Genomic DNA, 20,814 nt, shown 5'->3' with positions numbered 1-20,814 from the left:
GACCCTCCTCCCCATATCTCCCTGCTCTATTCCTGCTTAGGGTCAGCGCTCTCATCCATCCACTTGCCTGGGGAAGGAAGAGATGTACAGGGTGAGGGGCATCTTGTCCCTAGGTGGCTCAGGGCATTTGTGCTCTCACCTCTTCCTACCTAAAAGCTCTAAAGAATTCGTTTCTCAGTTCGCAAAGGATGCGTGATCCAATTAGAACCTCAGACACAAACCGGAAGTCATTAACAGCTGAATAAAGGTAACAGGGAACAGACTTACAGAATTAGGGAAAGAGACCAAGCAGAAAAGCGGATAACTTAATTTCCATAATTCAGACAGCAGTGCAATTTAACAACCATATTGACAGGCTTGAAAGTTTGTCAAGGAGAAATAACCCTCAAGTTGTAAGAGCTTCTAAAGAAAAGAAAAAGGAAATGGACAACAAAATTATTTTGCTCTTGATAGAAAAACTCAATACCTTTTCCAAGATAATCAGATTTGTAAAACCATTTGTCCTAGCCAATTTGTCACACGTAGCACAGAAGTCCGATAAAACAGAGCCACAGCAGCTGGACGGATGGATGCTAACGCTTGCCTGAAAGCCTCCTCACACCGCTCTTCCTCCTCGTCCCGTGGGTCCTCTGGGGTTGCCTTTTCCCAGTCTATTCTGACACCAGTGCCAGCTCCACCTGCCCCTTCAAAGAGAGACCTTGGTCCCAGGTGTCAGGAAGGATTTCCACAGCAGTTACAACTCCTGAGCCAACTTTGGATAGCCTGGCTCGGTGGCTCCCAAGCCTCATTGGTTATAAGTGACAACAAACCTGGGAGCTGGGCCCACCTCCAGAGATTGGATTCCTGGGGTCTCTGGTGGGACCGAGATGCTGATCTTTTCAAAGAAGCCTATAACATGATTCACATGTATATTGGGGGCTGAATGCTTTTCAGGCCCCTAGAGGAGACCTAGTCCTTTTAATTCACAATTGCAGACATTTGGAAACTTTGGTGATGTTTTCTGAGGGCTTTGTCTGAAGAGGATGGGTGAAGAGGCACTTTCTGGTATTACACCTCAAAGGGATCCCATCCTTGTGGGCCAAGGAACAGCCCCTTAACCTCCCTATTGAGAGTCTCTGCTGAGAATTCCTGCGGGCAGCACCTGGGGCAGCTGTTCATGCTGGTTGATCTGCTTGTTTGTTTCAGATGTGGGCATAGTGCAGTATTGAATTCCAGGACAAAAAAAAATATGCAGACAAACAAGGAAAATGCATACTCAATAACTCCATGGTCACAAATAAAAAGAATGAGGCACTAGACAACCATCTGGAGATGATGAATATACCAGAGATAAAACCAGTGACCATACAGGATGTAGGGAAGGCAGTAGCAAGCGTAAAATATGTAGCAATAATCCAGACTTAAAAAAAAAATCCTCCTTGGAACACCTAACCAAGTAATTAAAGTAGTTAGAAATCAACAAATCAGTCAGCCCTCACAAAAAACTAATTGTAACAGTGAAAAAAAATCAGAAAAAAAAAAAAAAAAGGAAACTGGAAGTACTATTAACCCAAGAATGGAAACGGAGATTTGATTCTTTATTTAAAAGTATGACTAGAATAGTCTGGCTTGACCAACCAACAAAGAAGAGAAGGAATATTATGAGAATATTAACTTGTTTTAAAAAGGCTATTATCATCATTTAAAAAGGAAATTATCGTCCTGGAAGAATCATATTTTTCTCTAATGTTATATATCTGTTCACGTAACTGTAATTGCTAGGAACTACCATGCAAATGGAATTACACCGCCTGAGGAGTCAAGCTGTCAGAGGGTCTAGAACTCCAGTCGTATGGGTCATACAAGGTCCCAAGTCAGACTCCAGAAGAGCAAGTGAGACCAGTGCCTGGTGGGGTGGGGGGGTGGGGGTGGGGAGGACCACCAACATCGCCACTATCCTCTCCTCAGCCACAGAGGGTGCTGCAGATCACTATCTCTCCTGTCTGCCGGCTCCAGAGCTAAGTCCCAGTACTGGCTGGGGTGGGGTGGGGGGGATGTCTCTGAAGGAGGGTGGGGCAGTGCTGACGGGGTTCTCAAGGGGCGTTTTCCATCTGTGCTCCTCTATGGGTTCCTGAGTCCTCATCCTCAGCTCCTCACACACAGTACATCCTCCCAGACGTTCCCCCACACTGCTTCCCATCTGCCCAAATGCTGTTCCAAAACTGTCCCCTGATTCTAACCATCTGGGAACCCCGAGGCATTGTCCTTGTTCCTATTCTCCTCACATCAGCCACTCCCAACCACAACCTTGAAGTTTTCCAAACCACCCCCAAGTCTACAAGGGGTTGCTCCTTGTAGACTAAGGCTCCTTAGTCTACAAGGGGTGCTCATCCATCTGGCCTTTAATTCCCCTGACCCTTCCACACAAAGTTTATTGCCTCAGACTTTAAAAACACAAGCGACTGGTTCACTGACCCTTTATTTATTGGTCCTTCCGTGAATAGTGATTCATTCCCTAAGAATAGACATTTTCTTCTTTGATTAAATATGAGAAAAAGGAAACACCTAAAGTCTACTGTCTTGTGCATGGCCGGGACAGTAAGGATCTATGATCCTTACTTTCTGGCAGTTTCCAGTGCTGAAGAGAATGTAAAACATGTACACCAACAACGACTATGCAAATGTTCCTCAAAGGGAAGAGTAGAGCCACAGGTTCCTTGAGAGTTCTGGGAGGATATTGGCCAGAGGAATCAAAGAAGACCTAAGGAAGGATGAAGCAGTAAAGCTGGGTCTTAGAAAATTTTTAGGGTATTATTAAAAAATTTGTAGAATTTAAAGGAAAATATAAACAATTGGAATTTCAGACAGATGCACAGCCAGGAGACAGTTGTGATAACAAGGGATACACTAACTTTCCATCTATATTTTCTAAAAGTGCCATTTTTCAAATAATTTTTAAAAAGTAACATGCTGATATGAAGGTTTTTAATACTATAATAGAAAATGTTAGAGCAGACAGTATATATATATATTATAATATAAATTATATATATATTTAAAGATTTGTTTATGTATAAGAGAGAGAGCCTATGAGCAGGAGGACGGTCAGAGGGAGAGAATCTTCAAACAGACCCCCCACTGAGCATAGAGCCCAACTCAGGTTTCGATTTCACGATTCATGAGATCATGACCTGAGCCAAAACCAAGAGTTGGACACTTAACAGACTGAGCCACTCAGGCGCCCCAAGGAGGAGGCAATAGAAAACTAAGACTGTTTGACCTGCAGAGAATTCAGTCCAAGGACAGCACATATCTGGGCTCTCAATCCATTACCAGTTGATGGTGTGGACTTGGCCTCCTGGCATGGACTGTCTGGGGTAACTTTTCTGTTCTCAGAACCCAGTGCCAGATGAGAAGTCATGTGAGCAAACAAGTGGAAACTGAAAAAGCATGGAGTGTTTCCCAGGAATAGTGAGTAAGTAGACCACTTTCTCATTTTTTAAAATTGAGGTGTAATTGACATACAGTATTTTATTAGTTTTGAGAGTAAAATATCATGCACCCTCTACCACTTTTCCTCATTCATGTGCAGGGTCCCAGGTTTTCCCAACCAGGATCTGACTGTGGCTTGACAACCTAGTCTCAGCTGAGCATTCAATTTTTTTCAGGCTTTTAAGTTCTGAGTTTGGTTTTTGGCTTTTTTCTGCTTTCCACAAGCAGAAAAAGAAGGCTTTTTCTAAACTGCTAAGGATGGCCTCTGGCCTTCACACTTGCTTTTCAACTGTTTAACTATCCTCAGGGCCCATTAGGACCAATGCAACCTGACAGCCAGCTGCTGGCATTACTGCCTCGAATGCCCTATCCTTCCTTCCCGGATCCCTGAATCATTGCAGCCACCAGCATCTCCACCAATTGGCATATTTCCTTCACCTTCTTTTGGCAATTGAGCCTCCACAGCTACGGATGGGGATCCTGATTACCTTCTGGGTACTAAGTGACCCTGTCCTCAAGCCCTATCTTTACTACCTGCTTTCTCAGATCCTCCCTTCTATCAACTATATCCATCCATTTGGATTCTCCAGGAAGAAGGTGGTGAGATGGAGGTGAGAGGGCTAGGAAGTTCATTAGAAGGTCATACATTCTAAGGAGGAAGACGCAGAGCTGGATAGGGAGAACCCCGACAGTCTCACTCAACCCAATGGGAAAGCCCCCAGCACAGGGGAAGGGCCCCCTCACCACCACTGGGCAGAATTGGCCAGACCTTAGCCCCTCTGCCACGCTCAGTCAATGGTTGGGAGCTGTCTGGAAAGAATGTGGGTTTGACTCCAATGCTATGGCAGGTCGTGAGGGAGGCTGGAGGCTGTCAGCCTACTGTACACCTCATAGCTGAACAGTTCTTTCTTATAGGAAGACTCACAAAATGCATCTCCATGACTGCCATGGAAATCTCTGGAAGCTGTATCAGAGAGAGAGAGAAACTGCCTCATTCCAGGACTTGCAGTCTGCAGAGTTTAGGAAGCTTATTTGGCCCTGTTACCTGGACTGGGGAGGCACAGGAGGTTTTTGGGTCCAAGCTACCAGTTTTATTTTGAACATATTTTTCTTGACAGGGGTCAATGAGCTTTTGTATTCAAAACTATTTGAATAGGATGTGAAGTTTAAACACATATTTGGGAATTGGAAGCAAGAAGGAGGTCACAGGAAAGAGGGAAAATTTTGATAACTTTCTTTCATAAGTCCTATCTCTCAGTCCCTAAGAAACACAAGAATAGTATCTGATGATCAACAATAACTTTTCCTTCTTCTCTGTCCACTCAGCATCATGAATCTATCAGAGGGGGGTGATAGTGTTTAAAATCATTATCTTCTCAGGAGATTCCCAACAAACCACTACGTGTTTATTTAAAAAAATTTTTTTCTTCCCCTCTAATGCAAACCAAACCAGTCCTGTAAGAATGGGGAGACTTCTGAGGGTTTTTTCACTGGAAAGGTAAACTTCATTACATTTTTCATCAAGCCCCTTGGCCTGGATCACACCCATGAGACAGGCTGTGCCCTCTGTTCAGAAGCTGGAAGCCCAGATCCACATCCGTCATTGCTTTGCACGTTCCCCAAAGTGCTGCCGCTACCACTCAAGCCCTTATCAGTGGATTGTTACAGGCTCTGGGCAGGATCCATGTCAGGGAGGAGCAGCCCAGGCCATAGACACAGGGCTCTAGCCCTCTGGGTCATGTGTTCTGGCTCAAAGCAAGAAAGAGAACAGGGTGAGGGAAACAGTCCATGGTGAAGGGTGCACATGTTCTATGGGACTGGGATTGAGATCGCTGCTCAGTGAGTGAGGCCCTTCCAGCCCCTTTTGATCACCAGCATGATTTCACTGGGAAGACCGTAGGTGAGACATTGTCAATATGGGACACATTTGTGTTTTGTCTCCATCTCCTATTCTAGAGGTGAGACTGGGGACAACTTTCCTCTTCGTGTCTCCAGGAGAGAAAGTTTCCATCGTCTGCCAGGAAGCAGCAGAAACCAGGGAATCTTCCAAAGATCCACCATGTGTTTCATCCACTTTGAACACAACCACACTCCAACTCCTAGCTTGGTGCAGTGGCTGTGGGGCAGGCTCTGTGCTCAGTGATGATCAGCTGGTTGTCCTGGTGATCGTGCTGGTTATTACTGTCAAAAACTATACTGTCACATGGCAAATATTAGCTAAACCCAGCTATACAAACTTAAATTAGAATTAATTAAAATTAAAGCTCACTTACTTGTACTAGATACATTTCAAGTACTCAACAGCCACATGTGGCCAGTGTCTACCCCATTGAACAGCATAAATACACACAGTTTCAGTATCACAGAAGATGCTATTGGTCAGTAATGGTCTAAAAGTTTACCCGTGGTCACTTGTGGTGTTACAGCTGGAGCACAAACCTCACCAGCTTTTGATCCAGATGCTTCCTGGCTGATGCACTTCTTGTGGATCTCAGAGCCTCTCTGGCAGCATATCTGGTTGGGAAGAGAGAAGCTAGGGTGACAGATCTGGAACAGGAGCCCTCTGTGTACAACACCCCCCCCCCCACCACCACCACCATTATGCCTGCAGGTTCTCTCCTGGCCCACCTGTCCTTTCCAAAACCACATCTTTGGCATCTTGTATGGATCACATATAACTCTCCTATGACCAATATCTTCTCTCTATTCTGGTTACCTGTTAGTCTTATGTTTTCACCTGGGTGACTGGAATCATTTTGTGCTCCCTACTGAGGCTGGGCTAGCTTCATGGATGTGAGTGACAAGTCTCACAGTCAAGATTGGCTGGAGCTCAACCTCTGAACTCTAGGTTGTAGTCTCACAAAATCGCCATTAGATGGCAAACTAACCCCATAAAAAGAGTGCCCAGATCTTAAAAATACTGGGACAGTAACTGAGTGACAGTGGCCCACTTTCAACAGGGAAGCACCTAAGGCTTGAACAAATTCTCTGGGTATGACAGGGAACACCTGGAAGGAGCCACCTGTGTGCTGACTTGTTCTGCTGTGTGACTGGAAACCTGGTCCTGCCCATCTGCTGGGGACTGAATTGTGTCCTCCTCAAATTTGTATGTTGAAGGCCTAACTCGCAATGCAACTGTGTTTGGAAATAGGGCCTATAATTAAGGTTAAATGAAGTCATAGGGTGGGTCCCTGTGCCCATCAGATTAGTGTCCTTATAAGAAGGGACACTGTGGAGCTCACTTTCTTCCTGGATGCAAGCACCAAGGATAGGCCATGTGAGGACATGTTGAAAAGGTGCCCTTTTGCTAACCAGGAAGAGTGCTCTCACCAGAAAGTAAATTTTACCAGACCTTGATCTCCAACTTTTCCAGCCTCTTGAGCTGAGAGGAAATAAATTTCTGTTGTATAAGCCACCCAGCTCTAGGATTTTGGTATAGCAGCTGGAGCTGATTCATATCCCATCCCTACCCTATCTGGGCCGGAGAGGCAGCTGGAGGTGAGGTGCTTCGAGGACTTGGGGAGCTCTGCTCCTTTTCCTCCTGCTATTCTGAATCTGGTGAGGAAGGAGGGCTCATGCTTCATTCTCAGTCATTTGCCTTGAACTCAGACATTTCCGTGAGGATGAAGCTGTTAGCTTGTTTTGTTTTCTGATCAGAAATAGAGCAAACTGCATGAGCTACCTGCTTGCTATTGATGCTTGGGGATGACCATGTTGGCTTTCCCACTTAGGTGCCAGTGGGGACATGTGTGCTCAATATCTCCAGCCTCCCTAACTATGTCGCAGAAGAGAGGGTCACCATCCCCTACAGGGGCAGCCAGAGTATTAACATCTTTGTAGCTGGAAATCAGACAGATGTCACCTTCACCATCCATGACCAAGATACTTTTAAAAGCACAGGCCCCCTCCTCCTGTCAATTCTTGGGCCACAAACCTCACCCAGCTGCCACCCTGCTCTGGAAGCCTGCAGCGTGTTTGTGCAGCTCCTGTTCTGAACTCTCTGATGCCAAATGGCCCTTCCTTCTTGTACTGGCCATCTGCACTTTCAGAGGGCAGGCCTCGTCCTCTCCCACATCCTGGCCCCTGTGAACCTCTGGTTCTGACTCCACTTTTGAACCATTTGGAAGGGTCACTGTTGGTAAGTGGTGGTTCTTGGAAACCAGAGCTTAAACTATAAATACTCAGAAGCTTGTTCACAGGGACAGACCCTCCCACTGAGAACCGAGTCCCAGTGGCCATGAGTGGCAGTGAGAGTTGGGCAGGTGGATAACATCCTGCTGTGACCAGGCCATGGAGTAGTTTTGTCTGCAAGCACACACTCCCCGGAGGTCACCAGTGCTGCTCCTACTGACAGGAGCCACAGGGGGTGCCGCTGCCACCAACTGGACTCTGGAGGGGAAATGTCTCTTCTCAAGGCCCAGACCCACTGCATGTCTCTTCCAGCACCGGCTGATTCATGGGGTCCTCAAACCCTCCTCAGGTCACTCAGAGTCCTCTGCAATGGCAGGTCCCTGCTGAGCCCAGCAGGTCATGAAGGTGAAGTTCTGGGCTTCACAGCGTTCTCTGCTCTGTAGTGAGGAAGGGGCCAAAGGACTGAGAACTCATGGCTGGTTTTAAATATTCATGCTTATATCTAAGTTTAAAATCATACATTAGGGGTGCCTGGGTGGCTCAGGGGTTGGGCATCTGCCTTCAACTCAGGTCGTTATCCCAGGGTCCCAGGATCAAGTCCCACATCGGGCTCTCTGCAGGGAGCCTGCTTCTCCCTCTGCCTATGTCTCTGCCTCTCTCTGTGTGTCTCTCATGAATAAATAAAATCTTAAAAAAAATAAAATCATACATTATACCAATTAAAGTCATATCTGTATATAAACATACATATTGTTTTTATTTATATTATGGATAAATATTACATATAAATATGATTTATATAAAATATTTGATTTAATAAATTTTATTTAATAAATAGTATTTGCATATAACATGTAAATGATACAATTGTTTGTTTATTTAACATATATTCCATTTTTTCTAACCAGAACAGCATCTGGCTGACTAAAGACTCCAGGATAGGGACATTTGCTGACCTCGCTCTTCGGGGCCCAGGGGGGGTCAGAGCCACTGATGACCAGGGAGAGTAGCTCTGAGATCAGAGGGCCCCACAAATGCCAGGCCCAGCTCCAAGGTTCTGGTTACTCCACTGTCACTCTGGTTACTGGGCTCTTGGCTTGGTTTAGCACATTAATTCTAATAACTCCAAACTTCAGACTTGTTATTGCTTGACTTACTGCTAAAGCTTCTTTCATTTGCTTTTAAAATTATTCTTATACAGAAAAGATAGGTAAGGAGAAGGGTCTGTCGAGGCCTTCAACCTGCCGTTCAGTTGGGGGCAGACATCATACTTTTACGGGTGTGTTTGAGGGAATCAGAGGCATGAAGACAGGAAGCCATACATAGTGATGCCTTCCCTGGCATGTTAGGCATGCTGTGCTCATAGCTAGAGAAACCCAGACAGAACTGAGTTCATGGACTCTACTCTCTTCCTGTGTACGCTTCTCTTTTCATATCCTAAACACCAAAGTAGCCTCATGTCCTGTATTTCATTCACCAGAGGGTCCTTAAAATAGAATTGTGGCCAAGAAAAGTCAGATACCACATAGAGAATGTGGATCCCATAGGTCTCCTCAACCCCAGTGTGTGTTTGTGGGTTTTCTACCTTGTCAGGTATTTCTGGAGGGGAGGTGCAGACTCATCCAGCTGGCTTCCCAACAGAGGTGGCATTTTGAAGATTTACAAAGAAATCCTTCCCAGGTGGTTAGTGCTGGATTCCTGCATTGTGAAGCAGGACAGTGGTTCGGAATCCTCAGCAAGGAGGGGGCCAGAGGGAGTCTTGAGAGGCTGTGCACTTGAAAAGTAAGAACCCTCAGACTGAGGGTCATGGCCTTGGGAGCCAGAGACTGGGAACCTCTTATCAAAGAGCCAAGGCACCTGAGTTGGGTTCTCATCAGGACGCTCTCTTTCATCAGGGCCTCCCTTGCCTGTCATGCAAGTGGGGACCCACTTCAGTGATGCCTCAATGAGGCCCCCAAAAGCAAGGGCTGTCAGGTCCCTCAGTGAAGGGGAGATGGACCCCAGTGGAAGAAGCAGGCTTCATCCTGGGATCTGTGGGAGGGAGCTTCAGGTGAGACACCACGGTCCCCATTCAGAAGGGAGATGGCACTGAAAGTATGAAAGAAGTTTCTCTTAATTGTACCGACAGCCTATAAATTTGACGGCCCGCCACTTACTGACAGATGTTCACCTCTGCTGCTGTAGAAGTCCAGCATCTGGAGTGAGTCAAGTCAGGCCAGTGAGAAACGTATCATGGAGAGCTGCTTCTTGCTTTGACTCAAGGCAGGATCTTTTTCTTTTGCTCATTGTCAAGGGATAGAAAAGTTGCTTTCTTAATAGTTCTGATTTCTTAAGAAGGATTAATATTTCTTAACAAGGATTTCTGCCCCCATCTCTAGTCGGAAAACCTACAGCTTCATAGGACTACCCAAATTATTTCCCTGTGGCCTTTTTTTCTTTTTTTTGCATGCTCCCCTCCCCTATCTCATCTCCATCATACCCCCCAGTCTCTATAAAAGCTGAAGCCTCACCCATTCCCTGGGCTCTGAACATTCCCTGCCAGCATGCTTCTGGGGACTTAGGTGCAGCTACTCTGGAGCCTGGCTTTCTGGAGGGCAGGTCAGAGGGAAGGCAAATCCTCTCTCCTAAGGGAGGGTGGATGCTACGTTGTTCAGGACCCCCTTTGTGCACCGTTAAGTGCCACTTTTCTCTTTTACTCTTGAACAGTGAGTGAGAACATCATCCTGACCCAGAAGCCAGTCTCCCCATCTATTTCTCCAGAAAAGAGTCTCCATTTCCTGTCAAGTCAATGCCAATGTGCATAGAGAAATATCTCAGATCTGGATAAAACTTGGACAAAGACTTGAACCCCTGTATTTCACATCCCTACATTGGCCCCAACCATCCCAGCCTGGTGCAAAGCAGAAGTGGAACTGAGTGGAACTGACTAAACCTTCAGTATCAGCACCAAACCAGGGTGTGCAGCCTATGCACTGACCTCCTACTGCCTTCTGGATGTCTAGGGAAGCTGCTTGCCACCAGGCAGCCAGCATCATGTTCCAGAGAGAGAGGCGGGACATGTGGAGCTCCTGACTGAAAAGACAATTTTTTTCTTCAATGGATACTGTCAGCCTTCCATTTCAGTGCACCTCTGCGGACTTCCAGAGCCCCTGTCTGTGCCTCTCTGCATTCTCTGCAGCTGGAGAAGGCAGCTCTGCCAGCATTCATGGCCCACCAATGGCCTGGAATAAGGACCCTCTAGAACAGTCCTCAATTATGACTGACAAGAAGAGGTGGATAAAATACCCCAGCTCCCCCACCTTTCAGCTGGAATCATCCAGAGATACTTTCTCTTGTTTCCATGTGGAGTTTAGATCCGGCAACCTCACTCAACACTGCCCTGCTGATGGATGGTTCTCTATCCATCTTCTTCTCCCTGTTTCATTCCTCTGCTTCCCTGCCAGCATCTCCTGCACCTCTGTAATATGCAGTCTGCATGGGACTCCTGAGCATCTCAGGGAAAGTTCTGTAGAAGTCTGTTAGGTCCATTTCATCTATAGTGTTTTTTTTTTAATAAGATTTTATTCATTCATTCATGAGCGACACACACAGAGGGAGAAGCAGGCTCCATGCAGGAAGCCCGACATGGGACTCGATCCTGGGTCTCCAGGATCACGCCCTGGGCTGAAGGCGGCGCTAAACCGCTGAGCCACCCGGGCCGCCCATCTATAGTGTTTTCAAGTCAACTGTTTATTGACTTTCTATATGGATGTTTATATCTACTATTGAAAGTGGGATGTTGAAGTCTCTACTATTATTTTTTAAAGATTTTATTTATTTGTGCTCAGAGGGATTCCTCTTGGTGCTAAGCTGTGGTGGTCTGGGGGATGGGATGACATAGGTCAATGCTTCCCACACTTTCTATGCAGCCATCCTCGGTATTGTGCTCTACTAGGTTACTGCAGTTTCTTAATTGCAGTGTGGGACTCTCTTGGAGCTATTTTTATACATTAGTACCATTAAATCATTGTTTATGTAGGAGGACAAAGGGTGGAGCCTCTTAGTCCACCATCTTGCTAACATCGCTGTCCACCATGAAAATGTTCCCCAATCCATTTAGGTACAGCATTAGAAAGTTAGCCAAGGAGATTACAAACAATAGTGCCTTTAGTATGGAGCTTCTTTGAGCCCCATTTGTGTTTGTTTCTTATGGCTCCTGTAACAAGTTATCTAAATGTGGTGGCTTAAAATAACAGGAATATATTCTTTCACAGCCCAGAAGTCTGGGCCAAGATCAGGGTCATGCTGAAATCAGAGGCTGTAGGACAGAATCCATACATCACCTCTTACAGGTTCTTGTGGTTGCTGGTACTCCAATTCCCACCTCCATCTTCGCTTGGCCTTCTCCTCTGCTGTGTTAAACTCCCTCTGCCTCTCTCTTACAAGGACACTTGTGATTGCACTTAGGTTAATTCAGGATAATCTCCTCATCTCAAGATCCTTAATTTAATCACAAGGATACTTTTTCATATCAAGTAGTATTTTAGATTACAGGATTAGGTAGGATCTGATACCTTTGGGGGCCATGGACTCAGCTTGCTCTACTATTGCAATACCAATTCTCTGTGAACACACACTACTCTCTTTCTCTTTCTGTCTCTCTCTTAGGTTCACAAGGCATTTCTCTAAGTGTATCCAACACCAGCTTTGCCTAGGCTCAGAGAGGCACACAAAGGAAGGCCTTTCTCAGGATATTTTAAATGACCTGCTGTGTCATCCATTATCTTGCACAAAAAAGACTTCTCCAGAGATAGCCCTTAACCATCTTGGGAGAAGCTGTCTCTACAGAGACAGCCGTGGGCTATTATCCTTTGGATCTCTGATTGTGTGTCGGGGCTGTGGTCCTCAGTTCTCATGGAGGGTAATTTGTGGTCACTGTCTCAAATATGATCCTCTTTTGTCTCCCTTTTTAATTCTTTTTACTTACTGGGGACAGTGTACTTGGCATTGGCTGAGTGACCTAAATTGCCCAAAGTATGGAAATAACTAAAATTTGGTTATATTTTTCTTAAGCTCATGAGACATTTTGAAATGTTTTACAAAGTTTAGGGTAAGAATCATTTTTCTGGACATGGCTTAGGAGATGGGAGAAATCCCTCAATTAAAACTATAACATCCTACTGTTTCTCCAATTTGTGACACAAAAATCAGTTCTTGACTCACTTGGCTGAGAATCTGCTTCTGCTGAAGGCTATTAGTAAGGATGATCCACCTTCCCACCAAATTTGTATATCTCTTCCCTCCAGGATGGGCTGCAGGGATTCAGGGAAATGTCTTGCTATCATATTACAGTAATGAATCAGGCCAGCCGTGGCCCAGGGAGGCTGTTTGTGACCCAACCTCTCAAGTGCCCAGCCAAAACCCCAGGGCTCCTGATAAGACGTCATCTCTAAGTCAGCTGACATCCTGGGACCACATTGCCATGAGAATTAGCCTGTGGGTAAGGTCCTGGGGATCGGAAGAACACCTTATACCTGAGTATCTCCTTCACCCTCACTCCTGCTCCATTACTGGGGAAGAGAGGCATTGGAAAAAGATAGGAGCTTCTGGGCTGTCCCTGCTGGCGAGAACTTCCTTACACAGGACAGGGCTATTGGCCTTTGGCCCTAGAGATACAAATATTGAAATCTTTAGTTCCTACCTGCAAGGAAGTCATTGTCTCATAGGGAAGATGGACCCCTACATACATAAATAATTACATATTCATGAATACATACATATACAGCTTAACTGAGGTGTGCTGCGGTTACAGCAAAGATAAAATGAAGACGTGGAAGAAAAAGGGCCACTGGATGGAGAGTCAGGAAAGCAACATGGAGAGGAGAGATTTCGAAGAGGAAAAAGAATTTTCAGGCAGACAAGGTCGGGGAGAGTATTATCTTCTCTAGGCAGAGGGTGAGGCAGTGCTCACTGCTGATGTTCCTTCTTCATTCCCTAGGGTATAAAGGAACGCTTCTTCCCCTCTCCCCAGGGCCGAGATTAAGGGAGGGCCTGCCCTGCTCACCCAAGAACTGTGGTGTTCTCCAAAGGTCAGGCTGAGCTCCTTTCTGTATGCCTAATTTTTTTAGACTTTGCCTATCTATGGGGGAAAGGCTCACTCTGCTTTGGATGGTGAGGAGTTTCTAAATTTAGATGGCTGAGAATCTGCTTCCAGTGGGCAGGGCATTTTCCATGAAGAAGAGGATGATCTTATCTCATCTCATCGTATCTTAAGTAGGCTCCATGCCAAACTTGGAGCCCAACAAGGGGTTTGACCTCATGACCCTGAGATCCAGACCTGAGAGCTGAGATCAACAGTCAGATGCCTAACTGACTGAGCCACCCAGGCACCTCAAAGAGGATGATTATTGAAGAGTTTTCACCAGGCCAGAGACACTTTGTGCAAATCCAGCCTTCACTCTCCACTCCTATTTCCCTCAGAGGCTATCCCACTTGCTTAAGGGGCCAGTGCTCTTAGATCAGTGAGCTTGGTTCTATCACACACAGCAAAATGCCTACATCCTTGTCTCACCAGCCCAGATCAGCAGCACTGGCTCTGGACTGGTCTCTTGCTGCCTACTAGCAGGTCCACAGTAGAGGAAGCCATATTCTCTCTGTCTGAAGCTTAATGCTATCACTTGCCATTCTGAGGCTCTGGCACCTCAGAGCTCTGTGTAGAGCTGCCATCTAGCAAGCGGCGGGAGGTGGGGAAGGGCGCATCTAGTGACTACACATAACCTCACCTTCATTTCCAACCACATAAGCCTCCTTGTTTGCATTTCAACCCTCCTTAACATGTAGATTCCTCTTTGGTCATGAGAGATTCTTTTGTAGAGCCAATAAAAATCTTTACTTCCAGTGAGGAGAAAATAACCTATTCCTAAATGCCTCCTTAAATTCCTGGGGGATTTCAAATGCTAGTAGTGGGATTATTCAGCTCTCTTGTTTTCCCAAAACTTAGTTTCTCTGAACATTGGTAGGTTCTAGAAGCAAAACAGTCAAGGTGAACACAGGTTTGTATGCTGCCCCTGGGGACTTGCCTACTAACTCATTTCCCTGTGTTCTGTTGACCTGTAGCTGCCTTAGGGAGGCTGATGACAAATAGACAACCAGATAGACAAAAAGAAGGGGACCAGGTTGAACCGTACAAGCACGCTCCATGGAGGCAGCTAGAAGGACACTGAAAAGATCTTCTCAATAATAGGAGGTTCTCCAAAACTTCATTCCCATTGTCCTCTCTGGGTCCTATCCGCAGGACCCTGGAGTTACAACCTTGCCTTGGAAGGCTGCAGAAGAGTCCGGAAGATCCAACCTGAGACTCTGGGGCTGCTCCAGTTCACAACACATAGGAGAGAAGGCAAAGGCTACTGCTGTGGTCTCAGGATCAGGAGATACCATCCCTTCTCCTGAGACATGGGCTAGACACCGTGCCTCGTTGTTGGGTCAGCAATATGTACCCAAATTCTCTCTGTGGGCATCTGGCTTCTCCTATTAACTATTTTCTTCAACCCCAACTTAACTTTAATTTCAATTACCATTCTTTGTTGAGTATATTCAGAAATATATTCTCTGTGAGGAAGTAGTTTGACTTGATTATTTTGTCTTATCTTCCTGGTCTGGGCTTCAATCAATGGTTAACTTGACATCTAGTTAGAGCAGAAAGCAGAACAAGACCCCATCTCTATAGCAATAGATCCTTGAGTGATCACTTTTCGGCAGGCATCTGGCTGTCCCTGGGGTGACCTCTATCCCTTCTTCTTCAGAGGACGTCCCTGGTCCTGCTTAGTCCACAGGCACCTCCGTTGCCTCCACTACCTCCTCCATCTGCAGGCAGAGTGAGCCTGCCAGTCCTGAGAGGCAGGAGAGAAGAGCTCTGTTGGGTTCTCAGACATGCAAATCAACTCCATGGAGACCTGTGGCTTATTTAACCCTGGGGCATGGGCCCCTGTTCCAGAGCAGCCCTGACCACTATCCACCTGCCCAGCCCATCCCTCTTGCCCTTTGGTCCAGAAGCAGCAGATTCAGGGGACACTCCAAGATGAGCTTCCAAGCCCAGCTCCTGTGTCTCCTGGCGATAGGCTTTCAGGGTAAGCATGTTTCCCACTGCCGATTGTATGCTGGACCTTTAGCCTTTGACACAGAGACCATGTGCTGAAAAAGGGGTTTGGGCAATTATAGTGGGTTATGTAGTGTTGTTTTGACTTAACTCTTAGTAGGAAATCCAGGCACGGAGGCCAAGGCTGACAATGAGGCAGAGGCACAAGCAGCATGGAAACTGTCCTTGGCCTCCTGAGGACCATGAAGTGCTCTGTCCATGCTCCCACCCCGTGTCCACTCTGCCTTTGGAGGCTCATCTGGGACCCGTTCAGGCTATAAGGGAGAGTCACGTCCATATGCCCCTCGAGGTGGAGCTGTGCCCTGTGGGGTCACCTTTCATAGCTTGCCCTGAGCCTAAGGACAAGCTTAGGATTGACTTGAAAGCTGTGTGAATTCTTGGACACATGCAAAGGTGGGAAGGCCCGGGGACACTTGATTTATAGTCTCTGTCATGTTTAAGCATGGCACGGTTCTTCTGAGGAACGATGTTTCCTCGATGCCTTTGACAGAAGTAATACACTTCGTTGCTCGGATGGGGTGTCCTTGCAGGCTGTGGAGGGCGGCACATCCTGACCCAGTTCCCAGAGACCCTGGCGGTATCTCCGGACAGCTTCATCTCCATCACCTGTCAAAGCAGAATGGACATAGGCACCTCCATGGCCTGGTACCAGCAGAAGCCTGGTGAGGCTCCCAGGCTGCTCATCTTTGGGGCTTATGCCCGGGCTGCTGGAACCCCGTCCCGGTTCCAGGGAAGCGGCTCTGGCTCTGATTTCTCCCTTACCATCCATGGAGTGGAGGCTGAAGACATGGGGGTATATTACTGCCAGCAGCACTTCAGCTGGCCTCCCTCAGTGACAGGTCCCCAGACAAAAATATCCTGTCTGGGCTGTGGGTGCCAGTTGTTGAACAAAGACATCTGCTTCCTGTAGGAGGCTGCAGCATGAGGGTAGTGATATACCTAGTGTTTATTTAGACTTTATGCTTTCAGAGTCTGTGTCTTCTGACCTTGTGAAGCAAGGGCGGTTTGGAGAGTTATTGTCTCACATTTAAACCAGTTTTACAGGGGCACCTGGTGGCTCAGTGGTTGAGTGTCGGCCTTTGGCTCGGGTGGTGATCCCGGGGTCCTGGGATCAAATCCGCATCAGGCTGCCCACAAGGAACCTGCTTCTCCCTCTGCCTGTGTCTCTGCCTCTCTCTCTCTCTCTCTCTCTCTCTCTCTCTCTGTGCCTCGTATCAATAAATAAATGAAATCTTAAAAAAAAAAAAAAAGGAAACCACAGATCTACATACAGGAAAATGTGGAGGTGGATAGAGTCAAGTGGTAATCTGGACAGAAGCTTTAGATGGATTAATTTATTGGTATTCTTGGGGCACCTGGGGGCTCAGTAGGTTTAGCATCTGCCTTCGGCTGGGGTCATGATCCCAGGGTCTTGAGATCGAGCCCTATGTTGACCTTCCTGCTTAGCGGGGAGTCTACTTCTCCCTCTCCTTCTGCCCCTTCCCCTACTCCCTGTTTGTGCTCTATCTCTCTCATAAATAAATAAATAAATAAATAAATAAATAAATAAATAAATAAATAAAATATTTTAAAGAAAATAATTTATTGATTTCTATGATCTATTACATCATGACAGAGCACCCCAAAACTTAAAGGCTTAAAAGAACAACAATTCATTATTTCTTATGATTCTGTGGGTTGGCTGGGTAGTTTCTCTTCTGGTTTGCCAGGGCTCACTCATGCAGCTGTAGTCAGCGAGGTCAGCTGGACTGAAAGGCTTAAGCTGGTCTCACCCCATGTCCACCAGCTGGTGCTGGTTGTGGGCTGGGAGCCTCAGGTCTCAGTTGCAACAAGGGGAGGGGTGGCACCCCCAAGTGCAGGCTCTAAAGGGCTGAACTGACTGTAGAAATTTATAAATTAATAATAATGCAACTTTCATTATCATCATCCACCAGCAATCATGAATACTTCTCCCAATCCCGCATCTCCTCTCATGCCATTGGTTGCAAAGGACAGGTCTCCACAACAAAGAATTTTCAGTTCTACAATGTTAACAGTGCTCAGGTCAAGAAGGCTTGTTCCATGGGTTACCATTTGCAGGGACAGCTGTCCCAGTCTACTCTAAGTTAATATTCTCCTACTTCGCATACACGGGGAAATCCTTAGAGCCATGCACTGTCATTACCCTGTGCCAATCTTTATACTATTCTTGTCATGAATTTTGCTATTACATATGTTTTTAAATTTACAATATATTCTCATTCATATTGCTTTAAATAGTCAATTGTCTTTCAGGAAATTGTAAATCAGAAGACAAGTCTTTCATATTTACTTATCATTTACCACTTCTGGTGCTCTTCAATTTTTTTGTGTTTCTATCTGGTGAAATTTATATTCTGCCAGAACTTTCCTATGTGCTTCTGTGTAGGTCTGATGATGACAAATTGTTTCTTTTTCATCTTTAAATGGCTTTATTTCGCCTTTATTTTTTAAGGATATATTTACTAGAAATAGAATTCTAAATTAACATATTTTTCCTTCAATGCTTGAAGATGCTATCCTGTGGTCAGCTACATATGTTTTTCTGATAAGAAGTGTGCAGTCCTTTTTCTTGTTCTCCAATACTTTTTTTCCCTGACTGGATTATTTTAAGGTTTTCTTCTTATGACCAGTTTTTATCAGTTTGACAAGGATGTACCTACATGTGATTTTCTTTATTTTGTGTTGATCCTGTTTGTGGGTTGTTGAACTTCTAGGATCTGTGGGTTAGCTTTTTCATCTGCTTTAGAAAATGTTTAGTCATTATTTGGCTCATAATTCTATGGACTGTTGAGGGTTGGCTGGCCATAGGCTACTGTAAAATAGCTCTTTGGCAGCTGAGCTCTTTTCTGCATGGCCTTTAATCTTCCAGCAAGCCCTGTCAGGACTTGTTCACAGGGAAGTTGTAGGGGCCAAGAAACTAAGGAATTATGCAAGATCTCTTGAGCCTACGCTTGAAGCTAGAACAATAGCCTGTCTGCCACGTTCTATTGACCAACACAAGTCACAGGCTATTCCAGAATCAAGGGCTGAACATATAGATTTTACCTCCTGACAGATGGAGCTGCAAAGGGATGTGGCCACAGGAAGGGAAATCACTGAGAGGAAGAGTTCTTAAGGGGCCATGGCAGACAGCACAGTACCCACACTGCAGTGTGAGGAACCACATTCACTCTGCTGGTAATATGGTGGCTTCAATCTGGAGAACACTGGAGAAAATTATATCATGTTTACTCTCTGGGGCCAGAGAAGACATCATGCTGACCAAGTTCCCAGCCTCTGAGTCCATGACTCCAGGAGGCAAACTCACCATCAGCTGCCAGGCAGTGACTTTAGTTCACAAATCACAAAAACAAGGAGAGGCTCCTAAGTTTTTCATTTACAAAGTGAATGATCAAAGTTCTAGAACCCTAGGCTAGTTCTATAAAATTCATAGATTCTGTGGGTAAACAGCAATTCAAAGCCTTTGTGATACTGGAGAAAATTTTTTCAAATCTATAACTTGCTTTCACAATGTTACATCTGTGAACACAAATCTAATGCACTCAAGCTCATCACCCAAGGAGGTCTTGTGGTTCTAGCTATCTCCTCTTAGGCAAGGGGACTGTTTGGTATCTCAACAGCTGCTGAGCAGAAATGTTTGCTGAGCTCACAGTAAAGTGACTCATTCTTTCCTTGATAAAATAATAATCTACAACCTTCAAGAGTGATTACTGCACAAGATGGTGGGCATCTTCCTTACTTATTTATTTTATTTATTTATTTGTTTTTTTCTCCTTTGTACCTCTATTTTGATAACATTATTTTGAATGTTTAGAGCCTCTCAGAACAAGTTGAATTGTGATATTTTATAATTTATGTATCCAATTTCATGTACCATTTTGCTAAGTTTGCAATTAGAAATTGTACCTTAGATGCATCAATTAATTTTTAAGTGAATTTTTTAGCCAGTTAATTTCTATTAAACCAAAAGCATGTTTTATGTTTATTAAGCATACAGACTCTATTTTAAAGTTAGGAATGTTATACATTATAAATTTACACAAGGATATCCAAGTAATAGCAGATAATCATGGGAGTTAAGGACTCCTTTTTTCCTACAGGATCAGAATGAGGAAAAAAGTAACCTGTGTCTTGAACGCCTGCCATCATCAAGAGGCAAGTGATGGGATGAAGGAAGCAGTTAATGGGCATCTTAAAACTTCAAATAAGAGAACTTATTTCAAAGATACAAAATCTGTAGAGATAGAGTTAGGCTTTTCTCAGGAAAACAGATACCCCCATAGAATTTCCAAATAAGTTGGTTTTAGTCCAGAGTACTGTAGGGCTGAACACTGGGGAGTTTGAGGAGCAAAGGTCAAGGAAGCCACTTCCAGAGTTCCTCAAATCAAAAAATTCCTGAATCATGGAAAATCTGCTACAAATAATTTTTTTTTTGCTACAAGTAATTTATTTCAGTAGCAGCTCCAAAGAAGATGAGTCCCCAGAGATATCTCAGAAGCCATGATAAACTTCAAGAATATAAGAAACCCATCGGTGGCCCACATATACTTTGGCCTACAATACTACTGAAGAATAAGTTTTTCCTGTGCTATTCCAATTTGTAGATCTTACACAAGAACCTTCTATTAACCAAACAAAATCTAGAGTCATAGGGGAAAGGGATTCTGGAAAGTGATGCCAATGAGAATGTACAAAGGCAAAGCAGTGATGCTAAGCAGACATATAGGCCATCTGGTCCACTTCTTTGTACTCCAACATCCAAAACACTTGTTTACCTGTGTTTATATTTCTAATTAAAGTCCAATTCCATCATGCATCTAGCTAATATGATCCAATGATGCTAATAAAACTCAAGACATGTTCTCTTTTCTCATTCTTCCCTAGAAGGGGATGCTTATTTATTTTCCAGTTCAGCCACAATCACTTTTATATTAAGTAATTTAAAGAATGAATTATCAGGTTGATTACTACAAATACACCTTATTTAAGAAATAAGGGATATAGCTAACCACCAGGTGGCTAGCTAGTACTCTCAGGCCTTGAAGCCGTAGTGAGAG

At 45.0% G+C, this 20,814-nt stretch overlaps 3 long non-coding RNA genes and 1 gene segment (V, D, J or C); 2 read left to right on the top strand and 2 right to left on the bottom strand.

Annotated features, from left to right (window-relative positions):
* LOC144280825 (uncharacterized) overlaps nt 1-9,319 on the bottom strand; it is a 30,464-nt gene extending 21,145 nt beyond the window's left edge. For 4 of the 5 annotated variants that reach the window (XR_013349231.1, XR_013349232.1, XR_013349234.1 and 1 more), the window contains exons 1-2: nt 9,188-9,319; nt 5,874-5,985 (exon numbers count right to left, since the gene is read on the bottom strand). This is a non-coding gene — a long non-coding RNA (uncharacterized LOC144280825). Of the gene's footprint in view, nt 1-2,666; nt 2,741-5,873; nt 5,986-9,187 lie in introns of those variants that run through there. The other variant, XR_013349230.1, reaches the window with a different exon arrangement.
* A 1-nt stretch (nt 9,320) lies between these two features.
* LOC144280826 (uncharacterized) lies at nt 9,321-15,150 on the top strand. The gene is made up of 3 exons (XR_013349235.1): nt 9,321-9,384; nt 9,731-9,864; nt 10,309-15,150. It is a non-coding gene; the product is annotated as an uncharacterized LOC144280826 (long non-coding RNA).
* Nucleotides 15,151-15,584: 434 nt separating this feature from the next.
* On the top strand, nt 15,585-17,237 carry LOC144280824 (immunoglobulin kappa variable 3-15-like). The segment is given in 2 exon segments: nt 15,585-15,707; nt 16,267-17,237. Coding segments are annotated over 2 exon segments (429 nt in total).
* A 100-nt stretch (nt 17,238-17,337) lies between these two features.
* Nucleotides 17,338-19,146, bottom strand: LOC144280827 (uncharacterized). The gene is made up of 3 exons (XR_013349236.1): nt 19,065-19,146; nt 18,803-18,963; nt 17,338-17,615 (listed from the first exon to the last, which is right to left on the bottom strand). It is a non-coding gene; the product is annotated as an uncharacterized LOC144280827 (long non-coding RNA).
* Between the last annotated feature and the right edge of the window lie 1,668 nt (nt 19,147-20,814).

Source organism: Canis aureus, chromosome 12 (assembly GCF_053574225.1).
Source record: "Canis aureus isolate CA01 chromosome 12, VMU_Caureus_v.1.0, whole genome shotgun sequence".
Classification (NCBI taxonomy): Eukaryota; Metazoa; Chordata; class Mammalia; order Carnivora; family Canidae; genus Canis; species Canis aureus.
Note: the sequence above shows the minus strand (reverse complement) of the source record. Positions and strands in the feature narration are given on the sequence as shown.